The following is a 23,851-nucleotide window of genomic DNA, read 5'->3' on the forward strand; positions in this document are numbered from 1 at the left end:
GGGTGGTGCTCTGGGGACCCGGGTTCGAATCCCACCACGGCAGATGGTGGAATTTGAATTCAAGAAAGAAAATCTGGAATTAAGAATCGACTGATGACCATGAAACCATTGTCGATTGTCAGAAAAACCCACTTGGTTCACTAATGTCCCTTTAGGGAAGGAAATCTGCCGTCCTTACCTGGTCTGGCCTACATGTGACTCCAGAGACACAGCAATGTGGCTGACTCTCAACTACCCTCGGGCAACTAGGGATGGGCAATAAATGCTGGCCAGCCAACGATGCCCATGTCCCACAAATGAATTTTTAAAAAGTAGAATTAATATGGGTGGACATTAGGAATAGCAAGGGGTAGAAAATGCTGGTGGGAATAGCTGAAAATGGCCCCATTACAGTAATTACACTGTTAACAGAGCATTCAGTATGAAATTATTGGAACTTGGAACAGAGGCAATGGAATAATTGTGAAGACTTTAATCTTCATATAGACTGGGACAATCAAGAGTGGTGTAGCCGATGACTTTGTAGAGCGTTCTTGTGACAGTTTCCTAGAGCAATATGTTGTGAAACCGGCCAGAAATGAAGCTATCTTAGATCCCGTATTGTGTAATGAGGTTGAGTTAATTAGTAACGCGATGGTAACAGGTTCACTGGGAAAGAGTGATCATAATACCATTGAATTCCGTGTTGAGTTTGAGAGTGTGGCATACTCCAATCACACACACACATCTTCAACTTGAGCAAAGCCAATTACGTAGGTTGGAACTGGCTCAAGTTGATTTGGGAAATATATCTAAAGGTATGGTGGGAAATGAAAAAACGTGACAAACGTGACAAAAAAACAATTGACAAAACAGTACAAACCGTTTAATGAAAAGTACAAAAGAATCAGCAGAAAAGTACATCTGTGGCTTTGTAAGACGAGAGTGTTAGGTTAGGTTTATAGTATTGCAAAGAACAAGGCTGAGGATTGGAAGTGTTTTAGGTGCCAGCAGAGGGCCACCAAAATGTTGATAGACAAATAAAAACAATAGAACGGGAAAGTAACCTAGTTAGGAATTTAAAAACAGATTGTAAAAGTTTTTTAATGCAAGTATTATAGGAAGAGAGTGGCAAAAGTAAACATTGGTCCCTTATGAGCAGGAGAAATTAACATGGGGAATGTGGAAATGGCAGAGACTTGGAATAAATTGTTTGTTTGTTTTCATAGCATAAAAGCACAAATTGCATATCAGAAACAGACAGTAACCTTGGGGCAAAAACAAGTGAGGACATTAACAAAATTAATGTCAGCAGAGAAAAGTGTATTTATTAGTGTCACAAGTCGGCTTACATTCACACTGCAATGAAGTTACTGTGAAAATTCCTTAGTCGCCACACTCCGGCCCCTGTTCGGGTACACTGAGGGAGAATTTAGCACGGCCAATGCACCCTAACCAGCACGTCTTTCGGACTGTGGGAGGAAACTGGAGCACCCGGGGGAAACACGCAGACACGGGGAGAATGTGCAGACTCCACACAGACAGTGACCCAAGCCGGGAATGGAACCCAGGTCCCTGGCGATGTGAGGCAGCAGCGCTAACCACTGTGCCGCCCTGTTGGAGGAAACTAAAATCTGGCATCCCCAGCACCTCACGGCCAATAGCCGAGTAATTGCAGAGTTGGTGAATTTTCCAAAAAATTCCTTGGATGCGGGAATGGTCCCATCAGATTGGAAGTTGGCAAATCCGACACTGCTTTTCAAGGGAAGAGGGATATGGAAAGCAGGAAGCTACAGGCCAGTTACCTTAACCTCGCTCATTTAGAAAATGCCGCAATCTTATTATTAAGGAAGTCTTAACAATGTTCTTTGAAAGACATAATATTGAAACAATGATTTTACTAAGGGGAAATCCTGTTTGAGAAATTTATTGGGGATTCTTGAGGATGTGATTAGGAGGGTAGACAAAGGGGAACCAGTAGATGTAGTATACCTGGGTTTTCAAACGACATTCGATAGAAGTGCCACACAATAGATTAATGGGTAAGATATTGATGCATGGAGTTGGGGGGTAATATATTAGCATGGGTAGAGGATTGGTTAGTGGTCAGGAGGCAGAGTGGGCATAAACGGGGCCCACGAGTTTTCAAGTTTCCAGGCAGTGAATAGTGGAGTGGCACAAGGATCTATACCAGGGCCTTGACTATTTGCAAACTATATTAAAGGCTTGGATGAAGAGTTTCTGATGATAAAGTTCGGTGGGAAGATAAGCTATGGGGAAGACACAGAGGCTACAGAGAGACAGGCTAAGTGAATGGGCCACAAGATGGCAGATGGACCATAACATGGGGAAATGTGAAGCTCTTCACCTTGGTCTTAAGAACAGAAAAGTTAAATATATTTTAAAAGGTGTGAAAGTTTAAATATTGTTGTTTAGAGACTTGGGTGTACTCGTATGAAGGATGCAGATACAAGAAGGCAAATACTATGTTGCCCTTTATTGCAAGGGGATTGGAATACAAGAGTATAAACATCTTGTTCCAGTTGTGCTCAGCTTTGGTGAGATCACATCTGGAATATTGTGTGCAGTCTTGTCCTCTGTGTTTAAGGAAGGATTTACTTGCATTGAAGGCAGGACAGCGAAGATTTACTAGGTTGGTTCGTTGGATGAGAGGGTTGTCCTATTATGAGGACATCAACATCCTGGGCATTAGCATTGACCAGAAACTGAACGGGACTAGCCATGTAAGTACTGTGGCTACCAGAGTACATCAAAGACTAGGAATACTGCAGAGAGTAACTCAACTCCTGACTCCCCAAAGCCTGTCCACCATCATAGGATCATAGAATTCCGACAGTGCAGAATGAGGCCATTCGGCCCATTGAAGCTGCAGTGCCTACAATCCCACCCAGGCCCTATCCCCATAACCCCACATATTTACCCTGCTAATCCCCCTGATGCTAGGGTCAATTTAGCATGGCCAATCCACCTGCACATCTTTGGACTGTGGGAGGAAACTGGAGCACCCGAAGGAAACCCATGCAGACATGAGGTGAACGTGCAAACTCCATACGGACAGTGACCCGAGATCGGAATTGAACCCGGGTCCCCGGTGCTGTGAGGCAGCGGTGCTAACCACTGTGCCACCATGCTGCCCATCTACAAGGCACACGTCAGGAGTAGGATGGAATAATCTCCCCTTGCCTGGATGGTGCAGCTCCAACAACACTCAAGAAACTTGACACCATCCAGGATAAAGCAACCCGCTTGATTGGCACCACATCCACAAACATTCACTCCCTCCACCACCGATGCACAGCGGCAGCAGTGTATACCACCTAACTGCAAGAACTCACCAAGGTTCGTTAGGCAGCACCTCCCAAACCCACGACCACAGGACAAAGGCATCAGACACATGGGAGCGCCACCACCTGGAAGTTTCCACAGCTTGGTGTGGCTCCTGCTCTGCCCAAGACCGCAAGAAACCACAAAGGGTCGTGAATGTAGCCCAATCCATCACGCAAACCAGCCTCCCATCCATTGACTCTGTCTACACTTCCCGCTGCCTCGGCAAAGCAGCCAGCATAATTAAGGACCCCATACACACCCCGGACATTCTCTCTTCCACCTCCGGGAAAAAGATACAAAAATCCGAGGTCACGTACCAACCGACTCAAGAACAGCTTCTTCCCTGCTGCTGTCAGATTTTTGAATGGACTTGCCTTGCATTAAGTTGATCTTTCTCTACACCCTAGCTATAACTGTAACACTACATTCTGCACTCTCTCGTTTCCTTCTCTATGAACGGTATGCTTTGTCTGTATAGCGCGCAAGAAACAATACTTTTCACTGTATGTTAATACATGTGACAATAATAAATCAAATCAAAAGCCACTCGCCATCCTGACTTGGAAATATATCGGCCGTTCATTCATTGTCGCTGGGTCAAAATCCTGGAATTCCCTCCCTACCAGCACTGTGGATGTACCTACACCACAGGGATTGTAGCAGTTCAAGAAAGCAGCTCACCACCACCTTCTCAGGGGCAATTCAGGAGGGGCAAAACAGCCCATAAATGAATTCTAAGAAAAATCTCTGCTCCATTTTGTGAAAACTATCAATGTTGTTTCCCTCGGTTCCTCATCCCGTCATCACGGAGAAGCAATTCTTCGAATAATTGAACCAAAATGGTGGTGATTTGAACTTTGGACAGTTGTGGGAACTGCCAATAGCAAATCAACCCAATGTCCACAAGGCTTTGGTGCCAGTTGCTGAAATCTGGCCAAAGGCATCAAAAAAATAAAGGGGAAAGTTTAGGGCTGGGATTCTCCAACCTCGCCCGTGGCTGGGATTCTCCAGCCCCACTGCAGTGAATGGAGTTTTGGCTGGGCGCCAAATTCTCCATTCTTGCCGGCAAGGGTGGCAGAACGAACAAGATTGGAGAATCCCAGCGCACAGCTTTGAGCTGTTGTTCATGTCTGCCCACCCTGGTCTGGGTAGCTCCTAACCCCACTTCAGCTGGAATACTGGAAGAGATCTGTGTCCCCTACCCACATGAGATCGACTCGTTGATTTTTAAGATTTATTGTTTCGCTCATTTGGTGTTTGTCGGCCCTGCCAATCAGTCCCGCTTTGAGTTAATTTTTCTGCAGCTCATGTGAAGAACAAGCTCCTTCCATGATCACTGGGCACCGCGGCGACGAGGTCACATATTCCTCCCTGGCAATTATATTTTTGTTTCGTTAGTTAGGTTTCCTTTGACATTCTGCTTTTAGTTATAGTTCTCCACCCCCCCCCCCTTGTTTATTTGTTTAATTTTGATTATTTGTTTTTGTTAAGAGTGTAACAAACTTGTTTTCAATTCAGGATCATTCCTGATATCAGCAAGTGTTTTATGGCCAGCGAGGAATTAGTTGGGTCGCTGCTGGACTGTGGAGGAAAAGTTAATGTGAACGTAACAAGCTCTCAAACGGCTGCATTACATAGAAACTAGAAGCAGGAGGAGGCCATTCAGCCCTTCGAGCCTGTTCCACCATTCATTTTGATCATGGCTGATCATCAAATTCAATATCCTGATTCCCCCCCCCCCCCGCCCCCCCGCCCCCCTATCCCTTAATCCCTTTCGCCCCAAGAGCGATATCTAATTTCTTCTTGAAATCAGACAACGTTTTGGCCTCAACTACTTTCTGTGGTAGTGAATTCCACACATTCACCACTCTCTGGATGAAAATATTTCTCCTCCCCTCAGTTCTAAAAGGTTTACCCCTTATCCTCAAACTATGACCACGAGTTCTGGACTCCCCCACCCACCACCACCACCATTAGAAACATTCTTTCTGAATGTAGCCTGTCTAACAAGTTTCTATGAGATCCCCTCTCACTCTTCTCAGTTCCAGTGAATACAATCTGAACCAACTTAGTCTCTCCTCATATGACAGACCTGCCATCCCAGGAATCAGCCTGGTAAACCTTCGCCGCACTCCCTCTATAGCAAGGAAATCCTTCCTCGCATAAGGACACCAAAACTAGTTTGCTGATGACACCACCATAGTGAGTCGGATCTCAAACAATGACGAGACAGAGTACAGGAATGAGATAGAGAATCTGGTGAACTGCTGCGGCAACAATAATCTCTCCCTCAGTGTCAACAAAACGAAGGAAATAGTCATCGACTTCAGGAAGCGTAGTGGACAACATGCCCCAGTCTACATCAATGGGGACAAAGTAGAAATGGTCGAGAGCTTCAGGTTTTTAGGTGTCCAGATCACCAACAACCTGTCCTGGTCCCCCCATGCTGACGCTATAGTTCAGAAAGCCCACCAACGCCTCTACTTTCTCAGAAGACGAAGGAAATTCGGCATGTCAGCTACGACTCTCACCAACTTTTACAGATGCACCATAGAAAGCATTCTTTCTGGTTGTATCACACCTTGGTATGGCTCCTGCTCTGCCCAAGACCGCAAGGAACTACAAAAGGTCATGAATGTAGCCCAGTCCATCGCGCAAACCAGCCTCCCATCCATTGACTCTGTCTACACTTCCCGCTGCCTCGGCAAAGCAGCCGGCATAATTAAGAACCCCACGCACCCTGGACATACCTTCTTCCGTCGGGAAAAAGAGTCTGAGATCATGTACCAACCGACTCAAGAACAGCTTCTTCCCTGCTGCCATCAGACTTTTGAATGGACCTATCTTGCATTAAGTTGATCTTTCTCTGCACCCTAGCTATGACTGTAACACTACATTCTGCACTCTCTCCTTTCCTTCTCTATGAACGGTATGCTTTGTCTGTATAGCGCGCAAGAAACAATACTTTTCACTGAATACTAATAGATGTGACAATAACAAATCAAAATCAAATCCAGCTGTGGCCTTTGTTTCATGGTGGGGGTTGAGGGATAAATATTGGCGAGGGAACCGGAGAGGACCCTGCAGCTGTCTTTAACACAGGGCGGCACAGTGGTTAGCACTGCTACCTCACAGCGCCAGGGACCTGGGTTCGATTCCCGGCTTGGGCCACTGTCTGGGTGGAGTCTGCACATTCTCCCCGTGTCTGCGTGGGTTTCCTCCCGGGTGCTCCGGTTTCCCGCCACAGTCCGAAAGACGTGCTGGTTAGGGTGCATTGGCCGTGCTAACTTCTCCCTCAGTGTACCCGAACAGGCGCCGGAGTGTGGCGACTAGGGGATTTTCACAGTAACTTCATTGCAGTGTGAGTCCACTAGTGACACTAATAAATATGCTTTAAATTTTAACATCACTGGAGAGGTTGCTGGAGGTTTTGTAGAGTGGACCTCACTCAGAGCTCTGAGTACTTATGGGCTAAGGAAGAGATGGCGCTTCCTGCAAGAGTAACGTTAATCGTAGGCCCCGGCTCGATTTTTGAGGACTGTGTTTTGGAATCTTCGGCCTTTCCTGGATAGAGGCCTGGGAGAACGTGTGCTCCCTGGATTTGCATAACTGCCTCTGATGGAACATTGCTATCTCGCAGCGCCCCCTTGGCTGGGCGGGGCCAGAGGCTGATGCGTGAGAGCAGCAACCAAAATAAGATAAGATTAGAGACGCGTCTTGATCCCCTTGAGCGTGGCGATATCTCCCTCTCGCAGCTCACACTTCAGGAGCTTGGCAATATGTGCTCAACAATGAGGAACATCAGGCAGTTCAGGGCTGGTGAGTCGTTGAAAGCTCCTGTATCTTTGGTGCTGTTTGTGTAGTTTGCTGCTGCCTTTTTCTGAAGCCTGGGGCCCTGCTCCTTGAATAACGTCCCGTTCCCCGAGTACAAACCCAGACTTTGAATGTCGGAAGGTTGGGGATTGTGGGTGGGGGGGAGGGGAGGGGGGGGCTGGTGTTCACAGTTGAGCCTAAACCATCCCATGCCCTGTCCTCCCGAGTCTCTTGGGGTGGTGTGGGCCCTCGTCTCTGTGTGTGGAGGGTGGTGTGGATCCGGCCTGTGTGTGTGGGGGTGGTGCAAGCCCCACCTGTGTCTTGGGGGGGGGGGGGCGGCCTGTGTGTGTGTGGGGGGGTGGTGTGGATCCGGCCTGTATGTGGGGGGGGGCGGGGGGAGGGGGTGGTGGTGCAAGCCCCACCTGTATCTTGGGCGGGGCGGCCTGTGTGTGTGTGGGGGGTGGTGCGGGTCTGGCCTGTGTGTGTGGGGGGTGGTGCGGGTCTGGCCTGTGTGTGTGTGGGGGGTGCGGGTCCGGCCTGTGTGTGTGAGGGTAGTGCGGGTCCGGTCTGTGTGTGTGTGGGGGTGGTGCGGGTCCGGTCTGTGTGTGTGTGGGGGGTGGTGCGGGTCCGGCCTGTGTGTGTGTGAGGGTGGTGCGGGTCCGGTCTGTGTGTGTGTGGGGGGGTGGTGTGGGTCCGGCCTGTGTGTGTGTGGGGGGTGGTGCGGGTCCGGTCTGTGTGTGTGGGGGGGTGGTGTGGGTCCGGCCTGTGTGTGTGTATGTGGGGGGGTGGTGCGGGTCCGGCCTGTGTGTGTGTGGGTGGTGGTGCGGGTCCGGCCTGTGTGTGTGTGGGGGTGGTGCGGGTCCGGCCTGTGTGTGTGTGGGGGGTGGTGCGGGTCCGGCCTGTGTGTGTGTGGGGGGTGGTGCAGGTCTGGCCATGTGTGTGGGGGTGATGTGGGCTCCTGCCTGTGTGTGTGGGGGGTGGTGCGGGTCTGGCCATGTGTGTGGGGGTGGTGCGGGTCCGGCCTGTGTGTGTGTGGCGGGGGCCCCACCTGTGTGTATGGGGCTGTAGGCTGGCCCCGCCTTTGTCTTGGGGGGGGGGGGGGTGTGGCCTGGCCCCCGTGCCACCCCTGCCCTTGTCTAAGCCCGCTCGCGTCTGTCTCTGTCTCTCTCTCTCTGTCTGGCCATCCCAGGTCCTCGTGGTCTTCATCTGCCCGTCATTAAGTTACAACGCAACAACCTCAATCTCAACCCTGGAGAAACGTGCAGTGTTTCGCACCGCAGTGTGACAGAATCCCAGATTCTTCACGCTGTACCAGTTTCAAATGTTAACCCACGTGTCAAAGGAAGTGCAGAGCGTAGCAGCGTACAGTCGCACAGAAAAGATGTAAAAAATAAACACCCACAAATTTCACTGAACGGGTCAATTAATTCGGATCTCAGTGACGTGTGGTGACCTTTACATGACATCATTTGTTTTTATCTCCTTAAGTTCGCAATCTGTAACATGCGCTCCTGCTGCCAATTTACATTACACTTCTTCAGTAACCTCCTGCTTTGTGATGATGTGTCGCTGGTCTGCCCTTTGTATTGTTCTGGGATGGTATCTGTAATGACTTTAACAAAGGCCCTCAATGTGGACCTCTTAGAACATGAGCTCCCTGATTAAGGCAGTAATCCAATCCGGGAGCCCTGCCTGTCTATACGACTTGGAGTGTCAGGGTTACTGTTTGTAATGGTAAGAGGAGGCAGATTTAAAACAGAAACGTTTAAAGTTTATTTATTGACGAGTAGGCTTACATTAACGCTGCAATGAAGTTACTGTGAAAATCCCCTCGTCCCCGCACTTCGGCGCCTGTTCGGGTACACCGAGGGAGCATTTAGCATGGCCAATGCACCCAACCAGCACATCTTTTGGATTGTGGGAGGAAACCGGAGCTCCCGGAGGAAACCCACGCAGACACGGGGAGAATGTGCAGACTCCGCACAGATAGTCACTCAAGCCGGGAATCCAACCCGGGTCTCTGGCACTGTGAGGCAGCTGTGCTAACCACTGTGCCACCGTGCCGCCCATTGGCACTCTGGTCTTATACTCTACATGAGGAAGTAGCAAACTGGGTGTTACTGACTATGGCCTTAATTTTTCTGTCCAGCTCACCGTGGGGATCGGAGTGGGTGAGGGACGGAGCATGGAACGATCCATTGACCTCTGGTCGCCCCATGTCAATAAATCTAGATTTGGTGTAGGGACACTGGCCTCGGAGGAGATATTTCAGTATCGACCTCCACGCTTGTCGTTAGGGAAGCAATGGCTTAATGGTATTATCGCAAGACTATTAATCCAGAGACTCAGCTAATGTTCTGGGGACCCGGGTTCGAATCCCGCCGCGGCAGATGGTGGAATTTGAATTCGATTTTTAAAAATCTGGAATTAAGAATCTACTGATGACCATGAAACCGTTGTCGATTGTCGGAAAAAACCCATCTGGTTCATTCCTTTAGGGAAGGAAATCTGGCGTCCTTACCTGGTCTGGCCTACATGTATGCCTTGGCATCGCAAGTGCTCATCTAAATACTTCTTAAATGGTGGCACAATGGTTAGCACTGCTGTCTCACGATGCCAGGGTTCGATTCCCGGCTTGGGTCACTGTCTGTGCGGAGTTTGCACGTTCTCCCCGTGTCTGCGTGGGTTTCCTCCGGGTGCTCCGGTTTCCTCCCACTGTCCAAAACACATGCTGGTTAGGGTGCATTGGCCATAGATCCAGAGCCACAGCAATGTGGTTGACTCTCAACTGCCCCCTGAAATGGCCGAGCAAGTCACTCAGTTCAAGGGCAACTAGGGATGGGCAATAAATGCTGGCCAAGCCAGCGATGCCCGCGTCCCATGAATGAATAAAGTGGCATAAGAAAGATCTTTTAGTTCAGGTGTTTTCAGTAAGGGACATTTTTTAGTTGTGATGGTGGGAGATGGGCCTGTTTTCCGATCGAAAAGTGAAATGTTGTGGCGAAAGGATTAATAAAGGCGATCCAGGCAGCATTTCATTGCAATGAAGAGTTTGCAAAGCAAGGTTTAAAAAAAATGCAGAATGGGATGATCATTGATTGGCAGCTATTTCTGATTTGATTCATTATTGTCACATGCATTAGTATGCAGTGAAAAGTACTGTTTCTTGCGCGCTATACAGACAAAGCATTCCGTTCATAGAGAAGGAAAGGACAGAGTTCAGAATGTAGTGTTACAGTCATAGCTAGGGTGTAGAGAAAGATCAACTTAGTGCGAGGTAAGTCCATTCAAAAGTCTGACAGCAGCAGGGAAGAAGCTGTTCTCAAGTCGGTTGATACGTGACCTCAGACTTCTGTATCTTTGATCTTTGTACGATATTGGTCAAGTCGTGTAACAGGCAGTCAGGAGCCTGAGCGAGTTCTTGGAAAGGATGTGGGAACTGACCCGAGAGGGAGCAGTTCAAAGCGGGAGGAAGTGGGCGTTTGAGATTGTTGAAGCTCATTCCAAGAGCAAATGTGGGTGAGATGGTTCTCTGGGAAAGGTGATGGGAGCACTCCCGGGGAATGATGGGAGCACCCCCGGGGAATGATGGGAACACCCCCGGGGAATGATGGGAGCACCCCCGGGGAATGATGGGAGCACCCCTGGGGAATGATGGGAGCACCCCCGGGGAATGATGGGAGCACCCCCGGGGGAATGATGGGAGCACCCCCGGGGAATGATGGGAGCACCCCCGGGGAATGATGGGAACACCCCCGGGGAATGATGGGAGCACCCCCGGGGAATGATGGGAGCACCCCCGGGGAATGATGGGAGCACCCCCGGGGAATGATGGGAGCACCCCCGGGGAATGATGGGAGCACCCCCGGGGAATGATGGGAGCACCCCCGGGGAATGATGGGAGCACCTCCAGGAATGATGGGCAGGGAGTAGGGCTGAATGTCGCCATGTTACTGATGTGCAATCAATACAGAAGCACAGAAAAGGCCCTTTGGCCCATCACGTTTGCGCCAGTCAAAACAACCACCAAACTCTTGTAATCCCATTCTCCAGCACTTGGCCCATAGCCTTGTATGCCTTGGCATCGTAACTGCTCATCTAAATACTTCTTAAACGGTGGCACAGTGGTTAGCGCTGCCGCCTCACAGCGCCAGGGATCCAGGTTCAATTCCCGGCTTGGGTCACTGTCTGTGTGGAGTTTGCACCTTCTCCCCGTGTCTGCGTGGGTTTCCTCCGGGTGCTCCGGTTTCCTCCCACAGTCTGAAAGACGTGCTGGTTAGGGTGCATTGACCATGCCAAATTCTCCCTCAGTGTACCCGAACGGGTGCCGGAGTGTGGCGACTAGGGGATTTTCACAGTAACTTCATTGCAGTGTTAATGTAAGCCTACTTGGGACACTAATAAATAAACTTTAAGCTAAATGCTATGAGGGTCTCTGCCTTCACCACCCTTTCAGGCAGTGGGTTCCAGACTCCCTCTGAGTGAACAACCTTTTCCTCACATCCCCTCTCAACCCTCCTGCTCCTTACCTTAAACCAGTGGTTCCCAAACTTTTTTCACAGGGCCGCATTTTCGGAATAAAAATTTGCTCGCGCCACACCGAATTTTTTATTGATAAGAAATACATTCAAAAACAAAAAAAAAACAACTCCCAGCAGTGCTTGATTCATAACAAAGAACACAACTACTTTATAATATCATGGGACATCCAGAAAGTATAAAACAATGCTTGTTTAAACCATGTTTAAATGTTTCTTTGATTGTCCTTGAATCTTCCCGCCACACTTGCCATCCTCTCTCGCTGCACCAGTGTGGCGTGCCGCACCCTTTGGGAACCACTGTCTTAAATCTATGTCCCCTGGTCATTGATCCCTCCACCAAGGGGAAAAGTTCCTTCCTGTCTACTTTATCTACGCCCCTCATAATTTTATACATCGCAATCATATCCCCCCCTCGGCTCCTCTGCTCCAAGGAAAGCAACCCCAGTCTATCCAATCTCTCTTCATAACTAAAACACTCCAGCCCAGGCAACATTCTGGCAAATCTCCTCTGCACCCTTTCCAGTGCCTCCTATAGTGTGAATTCCAGAGCTGCACACTACACTCACTATACTCTAGCTGTGGCTTAACCAACATTTTATATAGTTTTATACAGTGGTTGTATATAAAAGCAGTCCATGTTCAAAGACGTTACATTTATAAATGTAATGTCTTTGTAGCCACTTCAGTGCTTTCATTATCTTCGTAATATGAGAAATGCAGTGGGCGGCACAGTGGTTAGCACTGTTGCCTCACAGCGCCAGGGACCCCGGGTTCAATTCCCAGCTTGGGTCACTGTCTGTGTGGACTCTGCAATTCTCCCCGTGTCTGCATGGGTTTCCTCCGGGTGCTCTGGTTTCCTCCCATAGTCCAAAGATGTGCAGGTTAGGTGGAATGGCCATGCTAACTTGCCCCTTAGTGTCAGGGGGACTAGCTAGGGTAGATGGATGGGGTTATTGAGACAGGGCCTGGATGGCATTGTGATCAGTGCAAACTCGATGGGCCAAGTGGCCTCCTTCAGCACTGTAGGGATTCTATGATACCGTGCGCACAGCAAGATAGAACCATAGAAAATTACAGCTCAGAAACAGGCCTTTTGTCCCTTCTTGTCTGTGCCGAACCACTCTTTGCCTAGTCCCACTTGCCTGCACTTGGACCATATCCCTCCACACCCCTCTCATCCATGAACCCGTCCATGTTTTTCTTAAATGTTAAAAGTTAAAAGCATTTACCACTTTATCTGGCAGCTCATTCCACACTCCCACCACTCTCTGCGTGAAGAAGCCCCCCCCTAATATTCCCTTTATACTTTTCTCTTTTCACCCTTAACCCATGCCCTCTGGTTTTTTTCTCCCCTAGCCTCAGTGGAAAAAGCCTGCTTGCATTCACTCTATCTATACCCATCAAAATCTTATACACCTCTATCAAATCTCCCCTCATTCTTCTACGCTCCAGGGAATAAAGTCTCAACCTATTCAATCTCTCTCTGTAACTCAGCTTCTCAAGTCCCGGCAACATCCTTGTGAACCTTCTCTGCACTCTTTCAACCTTATTTACATCCTTCCTGTAACTAGGTGACCAAAACTGTACACAATACTCTAAATTCAGCCTCACCAATGCCTTATATAACCTTACCATAACACTCCAACTTTTATACTCAATACTCCGATTTATAAAGGCCAATGTACCAAAGGCACTCTTTACGACCCTATCCACCTGTGACGTCACTTTTAGGGAATTCTGTACCTGTATTCCCAGATCCCTCTGTTCAACTGTCCTACCATTTACCCTGTACGTTCTACTTTAGTTTGTCCTTCCAAAGTGCAATATCTCACACTCGTCTGCATTAAATTCCATTTGCCATTTTTCAGCCCATTTTTCTAGTTGATCCAAATCCCTCTGCAAGCTTTGAAAACCTTCCTCACTGTCCACTACACCTCCAATCTTTGTATCATCAGCAAATTTGCTGATCCAATTTACCACATTATCATCCAGATCATTGATATAGATGACAAACAACAGTGGACCCAACACCAATCCCTGCGGCACACCACTAGTCACAGGCCTCCACTCAGAGAAGCAATCCTCCACAACCACTCTCTGGCTTCTTCCATTGAAAGAAGTTTAACAACACCAGGTTAAAGTCCAACAGGTTTATTTGGTAGCAAAAGCCACACAAGCTTTCGGAGCTGCAAGCCCCTTCTTCAGGTGAGTGGGAATTCTGTTCACAAACAGAGCATATAAAGACACAAACTCAATTTACATGAATAATGGTTGGAATGCGAATACTTACAACTAATCAAGTCTTTAAGAAACAAAACAACGTGAGTGGAGAGAGCATCAAGACAGGCTAAAAAGATGTGTATTGTCTCCAGACAAGACAGCCAGTGAAACTCTGCAGGTCCAGGCAACTGTGGGGGTTGTTCTTCCATTGAGCCAGTGTCTAATCCAATTTACTACCTCCCCATGTATACCCAGCGACTGAACCTTCCTAACTAACCTCCCATGAGGGAGGTTAGATCCCACAAAACAAACAATCAGATAATGATCGGATAATCTATTTTTCTATGTCTGTTGAGATAGACTGTTCTACGTGTCAAGATATCCTTCACATCCGCTGAGGGGGCAAATAAGGCCTCAGTTTTACAACTTATCCAAAAGACTGCACTCCCTGGCTCCACCTCAGTGCCAGCACTTTGAGGATTTTTGCTTCATTCTTTCATGGGATATCATCCTGACTAGGCCAGCATTTGTTAACCCTACTTAATTGCCCCTTGAGAAGGTGGTGGTGAGCCACTTTCTTAAACCGCTGCAGTCCATGTAGTGTAGGTACACCCTCAGTGCTGTTAGGGAGGGAATTCCAGGATTTTGACCCAGCGACAGTGTAGGAACGGTCGATATGTTTCCAAATCAGAATGGGAAGTGATTTGGAGGGGAATGTTTAGGGGATGCTGTTCCCAGGTATCTGCTGCCCTTGCCTTCTATGCGATGGGCCCCATGGGTCTGGAAGGTGCTGTGGGAGGAGCCTCGGTGGGTCGCTGCAGTGCATCTTGTAGATAGTACACATGGCTGCCGCTGTGAGTCGGTGGTGGAGGGAGTGAATGTTGTGGATTGGGTTCCAATCAAATGGGCTGCTTTATCCTGGATGGTGTCGAGCTTCTTGAGTGTTGTTGGAGCCGCACCCATCCAGGCGAATGGAGAGTATTCCATCACACTCCTGACTTGTGCCTTGTAGATGGTGGACAGGCTTTGGGGAGTCAGGAGGTGAGTTACTCAAGGATTCCCAGCCGCTGACCTGGTCTTGTAGCCAGGATATTGAAATGTTTCACTGTCAACCAGGCCTCTGCCTAAGTGAGGGTTACATTCGGAGCGCAATAAGATCATAAGATATAGGAGCAGAATTAGGCCATTCGGCCCATCGAGTCTGCTCCGCCATTCAATCATAGCTGATATTTTTCTCATCCCCATTCTCCTGGCTTTTTCCTGTAACCCTTGATCCTCTTATTAATCAAGGACCGATTGATCTTTGTCTTAAAGACACTCAATAACCTGGCCTCATCAGCCTTCTGTGGCAAAGAGTTCCACAGATTCACCACTCTCTGGCTGAAGAAATTCCTTCTCATCTCTGTCTTAAAGGATCGTCCCTTCAGCCTGAGGTTGTGCCCTCTGGTTCTAGTTTTTCCCACTAGTGGAAACATCCTCTCCACGTCCACTCTATCCAGGGCTCGCAGTATCCTGTAAGTTTCAATAAGACCCCCCCCCTCATCCTTCTAAACTCCCAACGAGTACAGACCCAGAGTCCTCAACCGTTCCTCTTAAACTTAATTGAAAATTAATGTTGTCCCGCTGTTCTTTCTGTCCCTGCAGGACGTTTACCCAGGCGGAGGTTAAAGATGGAGTCCTCTTGGAGTTGGCGGGCCCTCTGAGATGGTTGGAGGGAGTTCGCAGCTGGATACACCGGCCAGTGTTCGACGTCCCGTGCCTCCTCCACTCCAGCCCGATCAGCCCACCCACTACCGCACCTTCCGCAACGCCGAGCGGGGGATTGTCGATCGGACTCTGCGCTTCCTGGACGAGAGTGGATTTTACTGGGGGCCGCTCCCCGTGGACCAGGCTCACACCATGCTGGCGTCTGAGCCCGTGGGCACTTTCCTGGTCCGGGACAGCACTCAAGCCAACCACCTGTTCAGCCTGAGCGTCCGGACGGAGAAGGGGCCGGTCAGTATGAGGATCCTGTTCGACAGGGAGCACTTTTGGTTCAACAATGCCCACTTTGACTGCATGGTGAAGCTGCTGGAATACTGCGTGGACAGCACCCAGATAAAGCCCTTCGTGTTTGACTGCGATGTATCTGTGGTCTTTTCCAAACCCTTCCGGAGGCACCCCGTCCCCAAACTGCAGCAGCTGTGCCGAAGGAACATAATCCGCCATTATGGGGCGGAACGCATCCGGAAGCTTCCCTTGGTATCCGGCCTCCAACAGTACGTGGAGAAATTTCCGTTCAAGATATGACTTCCGCGTGCCGAGATTGTTGCCTCTTTTTTTGGCTTGTCTTGTGTGACGCGCGGGGGAGGTGGGCACCTCCCCCTCCAGTTCTGGGATTGACCGTTTCCCCCTTGGCGAGGGTTACGAGGGTGCTCGGGGCACCCCTCGCCCGTCCCTTCAGCCCTGGCAGCGCAGCCTGGTCGGGTGGGGCCGGCCACGGCGGGCAAGGAGAGCACCTACAAATCCGGCCAGCTCGCAGACGCCGGCCACTCACTGGGCGAGCAAAGGAGGCTGGGACACGGGAACATTTATGGTCAGGAGTTCTGAAGGACGGGCGGCGAGAGATGGTTGCCATTCTCTCGAGCGAAACTGTACATTGTGGTTCCATCCGAAGCCAGCACTAAGAAATATTTAGTTGTGCAAAGAAAATAAGCATTACTGTATCAGAATGAATTATTTTTATCAAATATTTTTATTTTGTATATGTACATATATATATTTTAATACATAATTTAAAAATCATTTTTAAAAAATGAACTGGGATGTGACTTTTCCCTGGTACGGAAGGAATTCAATGTGGAAAAATCCGTTAGATCCAACCATCGAGTTGGCCATTGCTCTTGCATTGTGGGTGTTGCGAATGGGTGATTGGCCATTCTTTGCCACTCGATACCCCTCGAAGGGTTTCGGGTGATGGATTGGGTCAGTTTTTGCCGGCCCCGATCCAAATTATTATTTTTTTAAAAATTATGTTTATTAGTGTCACAAGTAGGCTTACATTAACACCGCAATGAAGTTACTGTGAGAATTCCCCTAGTCGACACACTCCGGCGCCTGTTCGGGTACAGCGAGAGAGAATTTAGCACGGCCAATGCACCTAACCAGCACGTCTTCCGGACTGTGGGAGGAAACCGGAGCACCCGGAGGAAACCCATGCAGACATGGGGAGAACGTGCAGACTCCGCACAGACATTGACCCAAGCCGGGAATCGAACCCAGGTCTCTGGCGCTGTGAGGCAGCAGTGCTAACCACTGTGCCACCGTGCCATTCACGGGAACCCCAATCACTTAGATGGAGAATGATGATCCAGGCAAGGAGATGTAACCACCACCCCCACCCCCCTGCCACCCCCATCCCAGTATGCATCTGTCTTGGGCCGTGGCACTGATGTAAAGCATTGTTCGGTGGGTGTTGGATCCGTGATACAGGAATTACTGTCCGATGACCTCGCAGCCGAGGTGAAAATAGTTCAATCCCATCACTCAGCCACTGTACAAACTCTTTGATTGGATTCCAGCCTGAAACTCACTCCGGGCTATCCCTTAATCGACATATTAAACAGGCTGAATCCTCTGGCGGCACAGTGGTTAGCACTGCTGCCTCCCAACGCCAGGGACCCAGGTTCAATTCCAGCCTCAGGTCACTGTGTCACTCCCCGTATCTGCGTGGGTTTCCTCCGGGTGCTCCGGTTTCCTCCCACACTCGAAAGATGTGCAGGTTAGGTGGATTGGCCATGTTAAATTGCCCCTTAGCATCCAAAGATGTGCAGGTTAGGGGGATTGGCTGTGCTAAATTGCCCCTTACTGTCCAAAGATGTGCAGGTTAGGTGGATTGGCCATGCTAAATTGCCCCTTACTATCCAAAGATGTGCAGGTTAGGGGGATTGGCCATGCTAAATTGCTCCTACTGTCCAAAGATGTGCGGGTTAGGGGAATTGGCCATGCTAAATTGCCCCTTACTGTCCAAAGGTGTGCAGGTTAGGGGGATTGGCCATGCAAAATTGCCCCTTAGCATCCAAAGATGTGCAGGTTAGGTGGATTGGCCATGCTAAATTGCCCTTTAGCGTCCAAAGATGTGCGGGTTAGGGGGATTGGCCATGCTAAATTGCCCCTTGGTGACAGGGGGTTTAGCCGGGTAAATATCGGGTTCCGGGGATTTGGCCTGGGTGGGATTGTGGTCGGTGCAGACTCGATGGGCTGAATGGCCTCCTTCTGCACTGCCGGGCTTCTATGATTCTGATTCTGCATCGATTCCAACTTGTGACTCACTCTCTTATGGTCCCACATTTGTGATTTATTTATTAACTTGTCGACGTTTTCAGAACCCTTTTGCTGAACATTTTGGGTTTTACACAATGCCATCACCTTCGGTCCAGAGGTGATGTCAATAATTCTGACATCCACAGAATAAACTCTCTGCTGTATCTCCACTGATAGAGGTGAACTTGCTTATCACCAATCAACTTCTGATACTTGTTTTCTTAAAGTTCTTAATAAAGGAAGTAAAATAGTTTTATTAAAAAGTTTTTTTAAAAAATCATTTTATTTTGTGGCAGGGATTAGCAGCATTGTTCATTCCAGCCGGTGAACATATCCATAAGGGTGGCACAGTGGTTGGCACTGCTGCCTCAAAGCGCCAGGGACCCGGGTTCGATTCTGGCCTCGGGTGACTGGGTGGAGTTTGCACGTTCTCCCCGTGTCTGCGTGGGTTTCCTCCGGGTGCTCCGGTTTCCTCTTGCAGTCCAAAGATGTGTGGGTTAGATGGATTTATTTCATAGGATCCCTACAGTGCAGAGGAGGCCATTTGGCCCATTGAGTCTGCACCGACCGCAATTCCACCCAGGCCCTATTCCTGTAACCCCATACATTTGCCCTGCTGATCCCCCTGACACTACAGTCAATTTAGCATGGCCACCTAACTGCACACCTTAGTGTCAAGGAGTAAATACATGGGTTACAGGTGGGATTGTTTTCGATGCAGGTTCGATGGGCTGAATGGCCTCCTACTCCACTTTCGGGATTCTATGATTCTACAACATGGAGGAACAGCTAATTTAGCCTTTTTGGGCAAGGTCATGTGATGCTCCAGGGCACAGATCATGTGACACAGGTATGCTCATAGGAATGGTCCATGGATGCCATCTTTTGCTGCAATTGTACAGGGCATTGGTGAGGCTACACCTTCCTTATCTGAGGAAGGATGTCCTTGCTATAGAGGGAGTGCAGCGAAGGTTTACCAGGCTGATTCCTGGGATGGCAGGTCTGTCATATGAGGAGAGACTAAGTCAGTTAGGATTATATTCACTGGAGTTTAGAAGAGTGAGAGGGGATCTCATGGAAACTTATAAAATTCTAACAGGGTTAGACAGGGTAGATTCAGAAAGAATGTTCCCGATGTTGGGGGTGCCCAGAAGTAGGGATCATAGTTTGAGGATAAGGGGTAAACCTTTTAGAACTGAGGTGAGGAGAAATTTCTTCACAGAGGGTGGTGAATGTGTGGAATTCACTACCACAGAGAGTAGTTGAGGGCAAAATGTTGTGTAATTTGAAGAAGCAATTAGATATAGCTCTTGGGGCTAAAGGGATCAAGGGATATGGGGGGAAGAGGGGATCAGGATATTGAATTTGATAATTAGCCATGATTAAAATGAATGGCGGAGCAGGCTTGAAGGGCTGAATGGCCTACTCCTGCTTCTAGTTTCTATGTTATCCCACTTCCAAAGCCAGGTAGAAGCAAGGGATAGGATTGGGGCCCAGTGTCTATTGGTTAAGTCGCTAAAACCTAAGCAACCGGTGTCTTCCATGACCGAAAAACACTGGACCAAATTGAACAAATCCAACTGCTATTCACAAAAATCGAGATGCTCTCCGCTCCTGGGGGGACAGGCCGCAGAGACACGAGGCTCCTGGGGGACAGGCCGCAGAGACACGAGGCTCCTGGGGGGACAGGCCGCAGAGACACGAGGCCCCTGGGGGGACAGGCCGCAGAGACACGAGGCTCCTGGGGGGACAGGCCGCAGAGACACGAGGCTCCTGGGGGGACAGGCCACAGAGACACGAGGTCGCTGGGGGGACAGGCCGCAGAGACACGAGGCTCCTGGGGGGACAGGCCGCAGAGACACGAGGCTCCTGGGGGGACAGGCCGCAGAGACACGAGGTCCCTGGGGGGACAGGCCGCAGAGACACGAGGCTCCTGGGGGGACAGGCCGCAGAGACACGAGGCTCCTGGGGGGACAGGCCACAGAGACACGAGGTCCCTGGGGGGACAGGCCGCAGAGACACGAGGCTCCTGGGGGGACAGGCCGCAGAGACACGAGGCTCCTGGGGGGACAGGCCGCAGAGGCACGAGGCTCCTGGCTTCCCGACCAAGCAGTCACCAATGCTGAGAGAGAATGACTGGCACCGTAGACAATGGGGATCAAATCTCAGCGGTGTGGAAGGATGAATACTGGGCTCGCCGGCGATGCTCACATTCCATTGTTGTGGGAAATTTACCACTTCGGAGTCAGACTTGGAGGTTCAACAAAACAGTTTTATTTCAGACAAAGCTTTGGGAGAAGCGCTGGTACTCCGCAGTACTTGGCAGCTACCTACTCAACTACACAATAGTAGTTGACCATCTTTACACCTTTTAGACAATAGGCAGTACGGACATTAGCCATTGACACATCGTTACAAGTTGAGTCGATAGATACGGACAGTGATAGTTAACACATCGTTACAAGCAAACAGGTACGGACATGGACAGTTAACATATCATTGTACATAGAATGGATACATTTATGCAGTTATGTCCTCTGTCAATGACTGGTTTCGATCTATACATTCAGTGGCTGATCTTGTTACATTTATGCATTTATGTCCCCCATCAATGGCTGACCTTATTATCAAAATCATTGTTCTGGGTCTGCCCTTATCTAAAGTGCCTCAAGCTCTGACCAGCTTCCTGCAGCAATTCAGATACTGCAGGTTTTAACTTTGTGTAACTGTCTGTGCCTAAAGCCAGTGCCTTTTAATGTCCCTTCCCAGAGTCCGTTTTGTGTGCCAGGTAATCATTGTGTGCCCATCACTTTAATTTCACCATAACACCATGAAGGAATAAAGGAAAAGCCTGAGAGACTTCTCTCCAGTATGCACTTTATTGTACAGACCCATGCCCAAAGCATTGCCAATTCTGCTGCTAGGCTCAAAGGTTTATATATTTTCAGGACAGTGTGTGGGCTACACAGTGATATCCTACCACTCCGCCCCCCCCCCCCCCCCCCCCCCCCCCCCCACCCACCACCCCTCCTCTTTGACACTTCCACATGGGTTGACAATCTCTACCCAACAATGTTATAGGTGGCACAGTGGGTACAGTGCTTAGCACCGCTGCCTCACAGTGCCAGGGACCCAGATTCATTTAGGTTACTTGTCTGTGTGGTGTTTGCATGTTCTCCCCGCGTCTGTGTGGGTTTGCTCCGGGTGCTCCGATTTCCTCCCATAGTCCAAATATGTCCAGGTTAGGTGGATTGACCATGCTAAATTGCCCCTTAGTGTCCAAAGATGTGCAGGTTGGGTGGATTGGCCATGCTAAATTGCCCCTTAGTGTCCAAAGATGTGCAGGTTAGGTGGATTAGCCATGCTAAATTGCCCCTTAGTGTCCAAAGATGTGCAGGTTGGGTGGATTGGCCATGCTAAATTGCCCCTTAGTGTCCAAAGATGTGCAGGTTAGGTGGATTAGCCATGCTGAATTGCCCCTTAGTGTCCAAAGATGTGCAGGTTGGGTGGATTGGCCATGCTAAATTGTCCCTTCGTGTCCAAAGATGTGCAGGTTGGGTGGATTGGCCATGCTAAATTGTCCCTTCGTGTCCAAAGATGTGCAGGTTAGGTGGATTGGCCATGCTAAGTTGTCCCTTCGTGTCCAAAGATGTGCAGGTTGGGTGGATTGGCCATGCTAAGTTGTCCCTTAGTGTCCAAAGATGTGCAGGTTGGGTGGATTGGCCATGCTAAGTTGCCCCTTAGTGTCCAAAGATGTGCAGGTTGGGTGGATTGGCCATGGGAAATGCACGGGATTACGGGCAGAGGGGAGGGCCAGAATGGGATGCTCTTTTGGAGACTTGATGGGCCAAATGGCCTCCTTCTGCAGTATAATGATTCTACGATTCTATGGACTTTGCTGACAGCTAATTGAGGAGGGGGCAGAAAATTCCTGGTCTTGTTTCCTGCCCAGGCATCTCCTGTAGGAAGTATTTTTTATTCTGTTCACGGAATGTGGGTGTGGTTGGCCAGCATTTATTGACCTCGTTAATTGCCCCTTGAGAAGGTGGTGGTGAGCTGCCTCCTTCAGCCCTGCAGTCCATGTGGTGTAGGTACACTTACTGTGCTGTTAGGAAGTGAGAGTTCCAGGATTTTGAACCAGAGACAGTGAAGGAGTGGTCGATATATTTCCAAGTCAGGATGGTGAGTGGCTTGGAGGGGATTTTACTGGTGTGCCCATGTCTCTGCTGGTGGATAGAGATCGTTTGGTACAACTGAGTGGCTTGCTGGGCCATTTCAGAGGACATTTAAGAGTCAACCATGTTTGCTGTGGCTCTGGAGTCACATGTAGACCAAACCAGGTAAGGACGGCAGATTTCCTTCCCTAAGGGATGTTCGTGAACCAGATGGGCTTGATGACAATCAACAATAGTCACCATTACTGAGACTAACTTTTTATATATTCCAGATTTATTAATTGAATTTAAATTCCACCAGCTGCTGTGGTGGGATTTGAACCCAGGTCCTCCAGAGCATTAGCTGCTGGGTTACTGGTCCAGTGACATTACCACTGCCTCCCCCTAGTATGTATGGGCAGGAGATAGGTATTGAGGCAGAGCATTGAACTTAGCTGCTGGCTTGGTTGAAGAACACCTCAGTGTCACGATTCGAGGTGGGAGAACCTTATAGTGGGAGACGAACCGAGAAAGAGTTGTTAGGGTCTGAAAGAATTGTGGGAGATGGGGTGAGGGGGAGACCACTGTGTCTACACCAACAGTCGGAGCAAGTCCCACTCTCCTGCCCTCTCCATTCTTTTTTTCTTCTTCAACAACTTGGGTCCTCTTTTAAATGAATGTGACAGCCTCTCATTCCACTGTTATTTCTGATTTTTTTCCCTGTAACCTAACAACCAACTGGGCGGAGATCAAATTTCCCCCAACCTCTCTCTTAACTCTGCTGGTGAAGACCTCAGCTTGAACTGAGGCCACCCCCCCCCCCCCCCCGCCCCCCTTGCTGTGTCCGACTCACTGACGCGGATTTCCTGAACAGAATCTCCGATAATTTTGCACTGTTACAGATGCGTGCATGTGTGTTGTACGCAAATGTGTGTGTGTGTTCCGTGAATGAGAGCAAATCATTTCCCATTCCCCTTTCAGTGTCGACCCGTGAAGTTACCTGATAAATTCTACCGGGGGTGGTTGGGGGAAGACACTGAGGATCTCTCTTGCAGAACACCTCTATTTTCTCGGGAGACGAAGGAAATTTGGCATGTCAGCTACAACTCTCAGCAGCTTTTACAGATGCACCATAGAAAGCATTCTTTCCGGTTGTATCACAGCTTGGGTTTTGCCCAAGACCGCAAGAAACTGCAAAGGGTCGTGAATGCAGCCCAGTCGGTCACGCAAACCAGCCTCCCATCCATTAACTCTGTCTACACTTCCCGCTGCCTCGGCAAAGCAGCCAGCTTAATCAAGTACCCCGCACACCCCGGACATTCTCTCTTCCTCCACCTTCCGTCGGGAGAAAGATACAAAAGTCTGAGGTCACGTACCAACCGACTCAAGAACAGCTTCTTCCCTGCTGCCATCAGACTTTTGAATGGACCAACCCTGCATTACATTGATCTTTCTCTACACCCTAGCTATGACTGTAACACACATTCTGCAACC

General features: G+C 49.3%; 2 protein-coding genes across 5 annotated transcripts in view; one reads left to right on the top strand and one right to left on the bottom strand.

Annotated features, from left to right (window-relative positions):
- LOC144509134 (suppressor of cytokine signaling 1-like) overlaps positions 1–18,538 on the top strand; it is a 64,945-nt gene extending 46,407 nt beyond the window's left edge. For 3 of the 4 annotated variants that reach the window (XM_078237534.1, XM_078237536.1, XM_078237535.1), the window contains exon 2: positions 15,546–18,538. In XM_078237534.1, coding sequence (XP_078093660.1) covers positions 15,606–16,190 — 585 coding nt within the window. In that variant the 5' untranslated portion in view covers positions 15,546–15,605 and the 3' untranslated portion in view covers positions 16,191–18,538. Of the gene's footprint in view, positions 1–7,040; positions 7,147–15,545 lie in introns of those variants that run through there. The other variant, XM_078237532.1, reaches the window with a different exon arrangement.
- The window catches only part of LOC144509135 (epithelial membrane protein 2-like), a 323,958-nt gene that overhangs the window by 207,716 nt on the left and 92,391 nt on the right, over positions 1–23,851 (bottom strand). The window lies entirely within an intron of this gene.

The sequence above is a fragment of the Mustelus asterias genome, chromosome 21 (genome assembly GCF_964213995.1).
Source record: "Mustelus asterias chromosome 21, sMusAst1.hap1.1, whole genome shotgun sequence".
Lineage (NCBI taxonomy): Eukaryota > Metazoa > Chordata > Chondrichthyes > Carcharhiniformes > Triakidae > Mustelus > Mustelus asterias.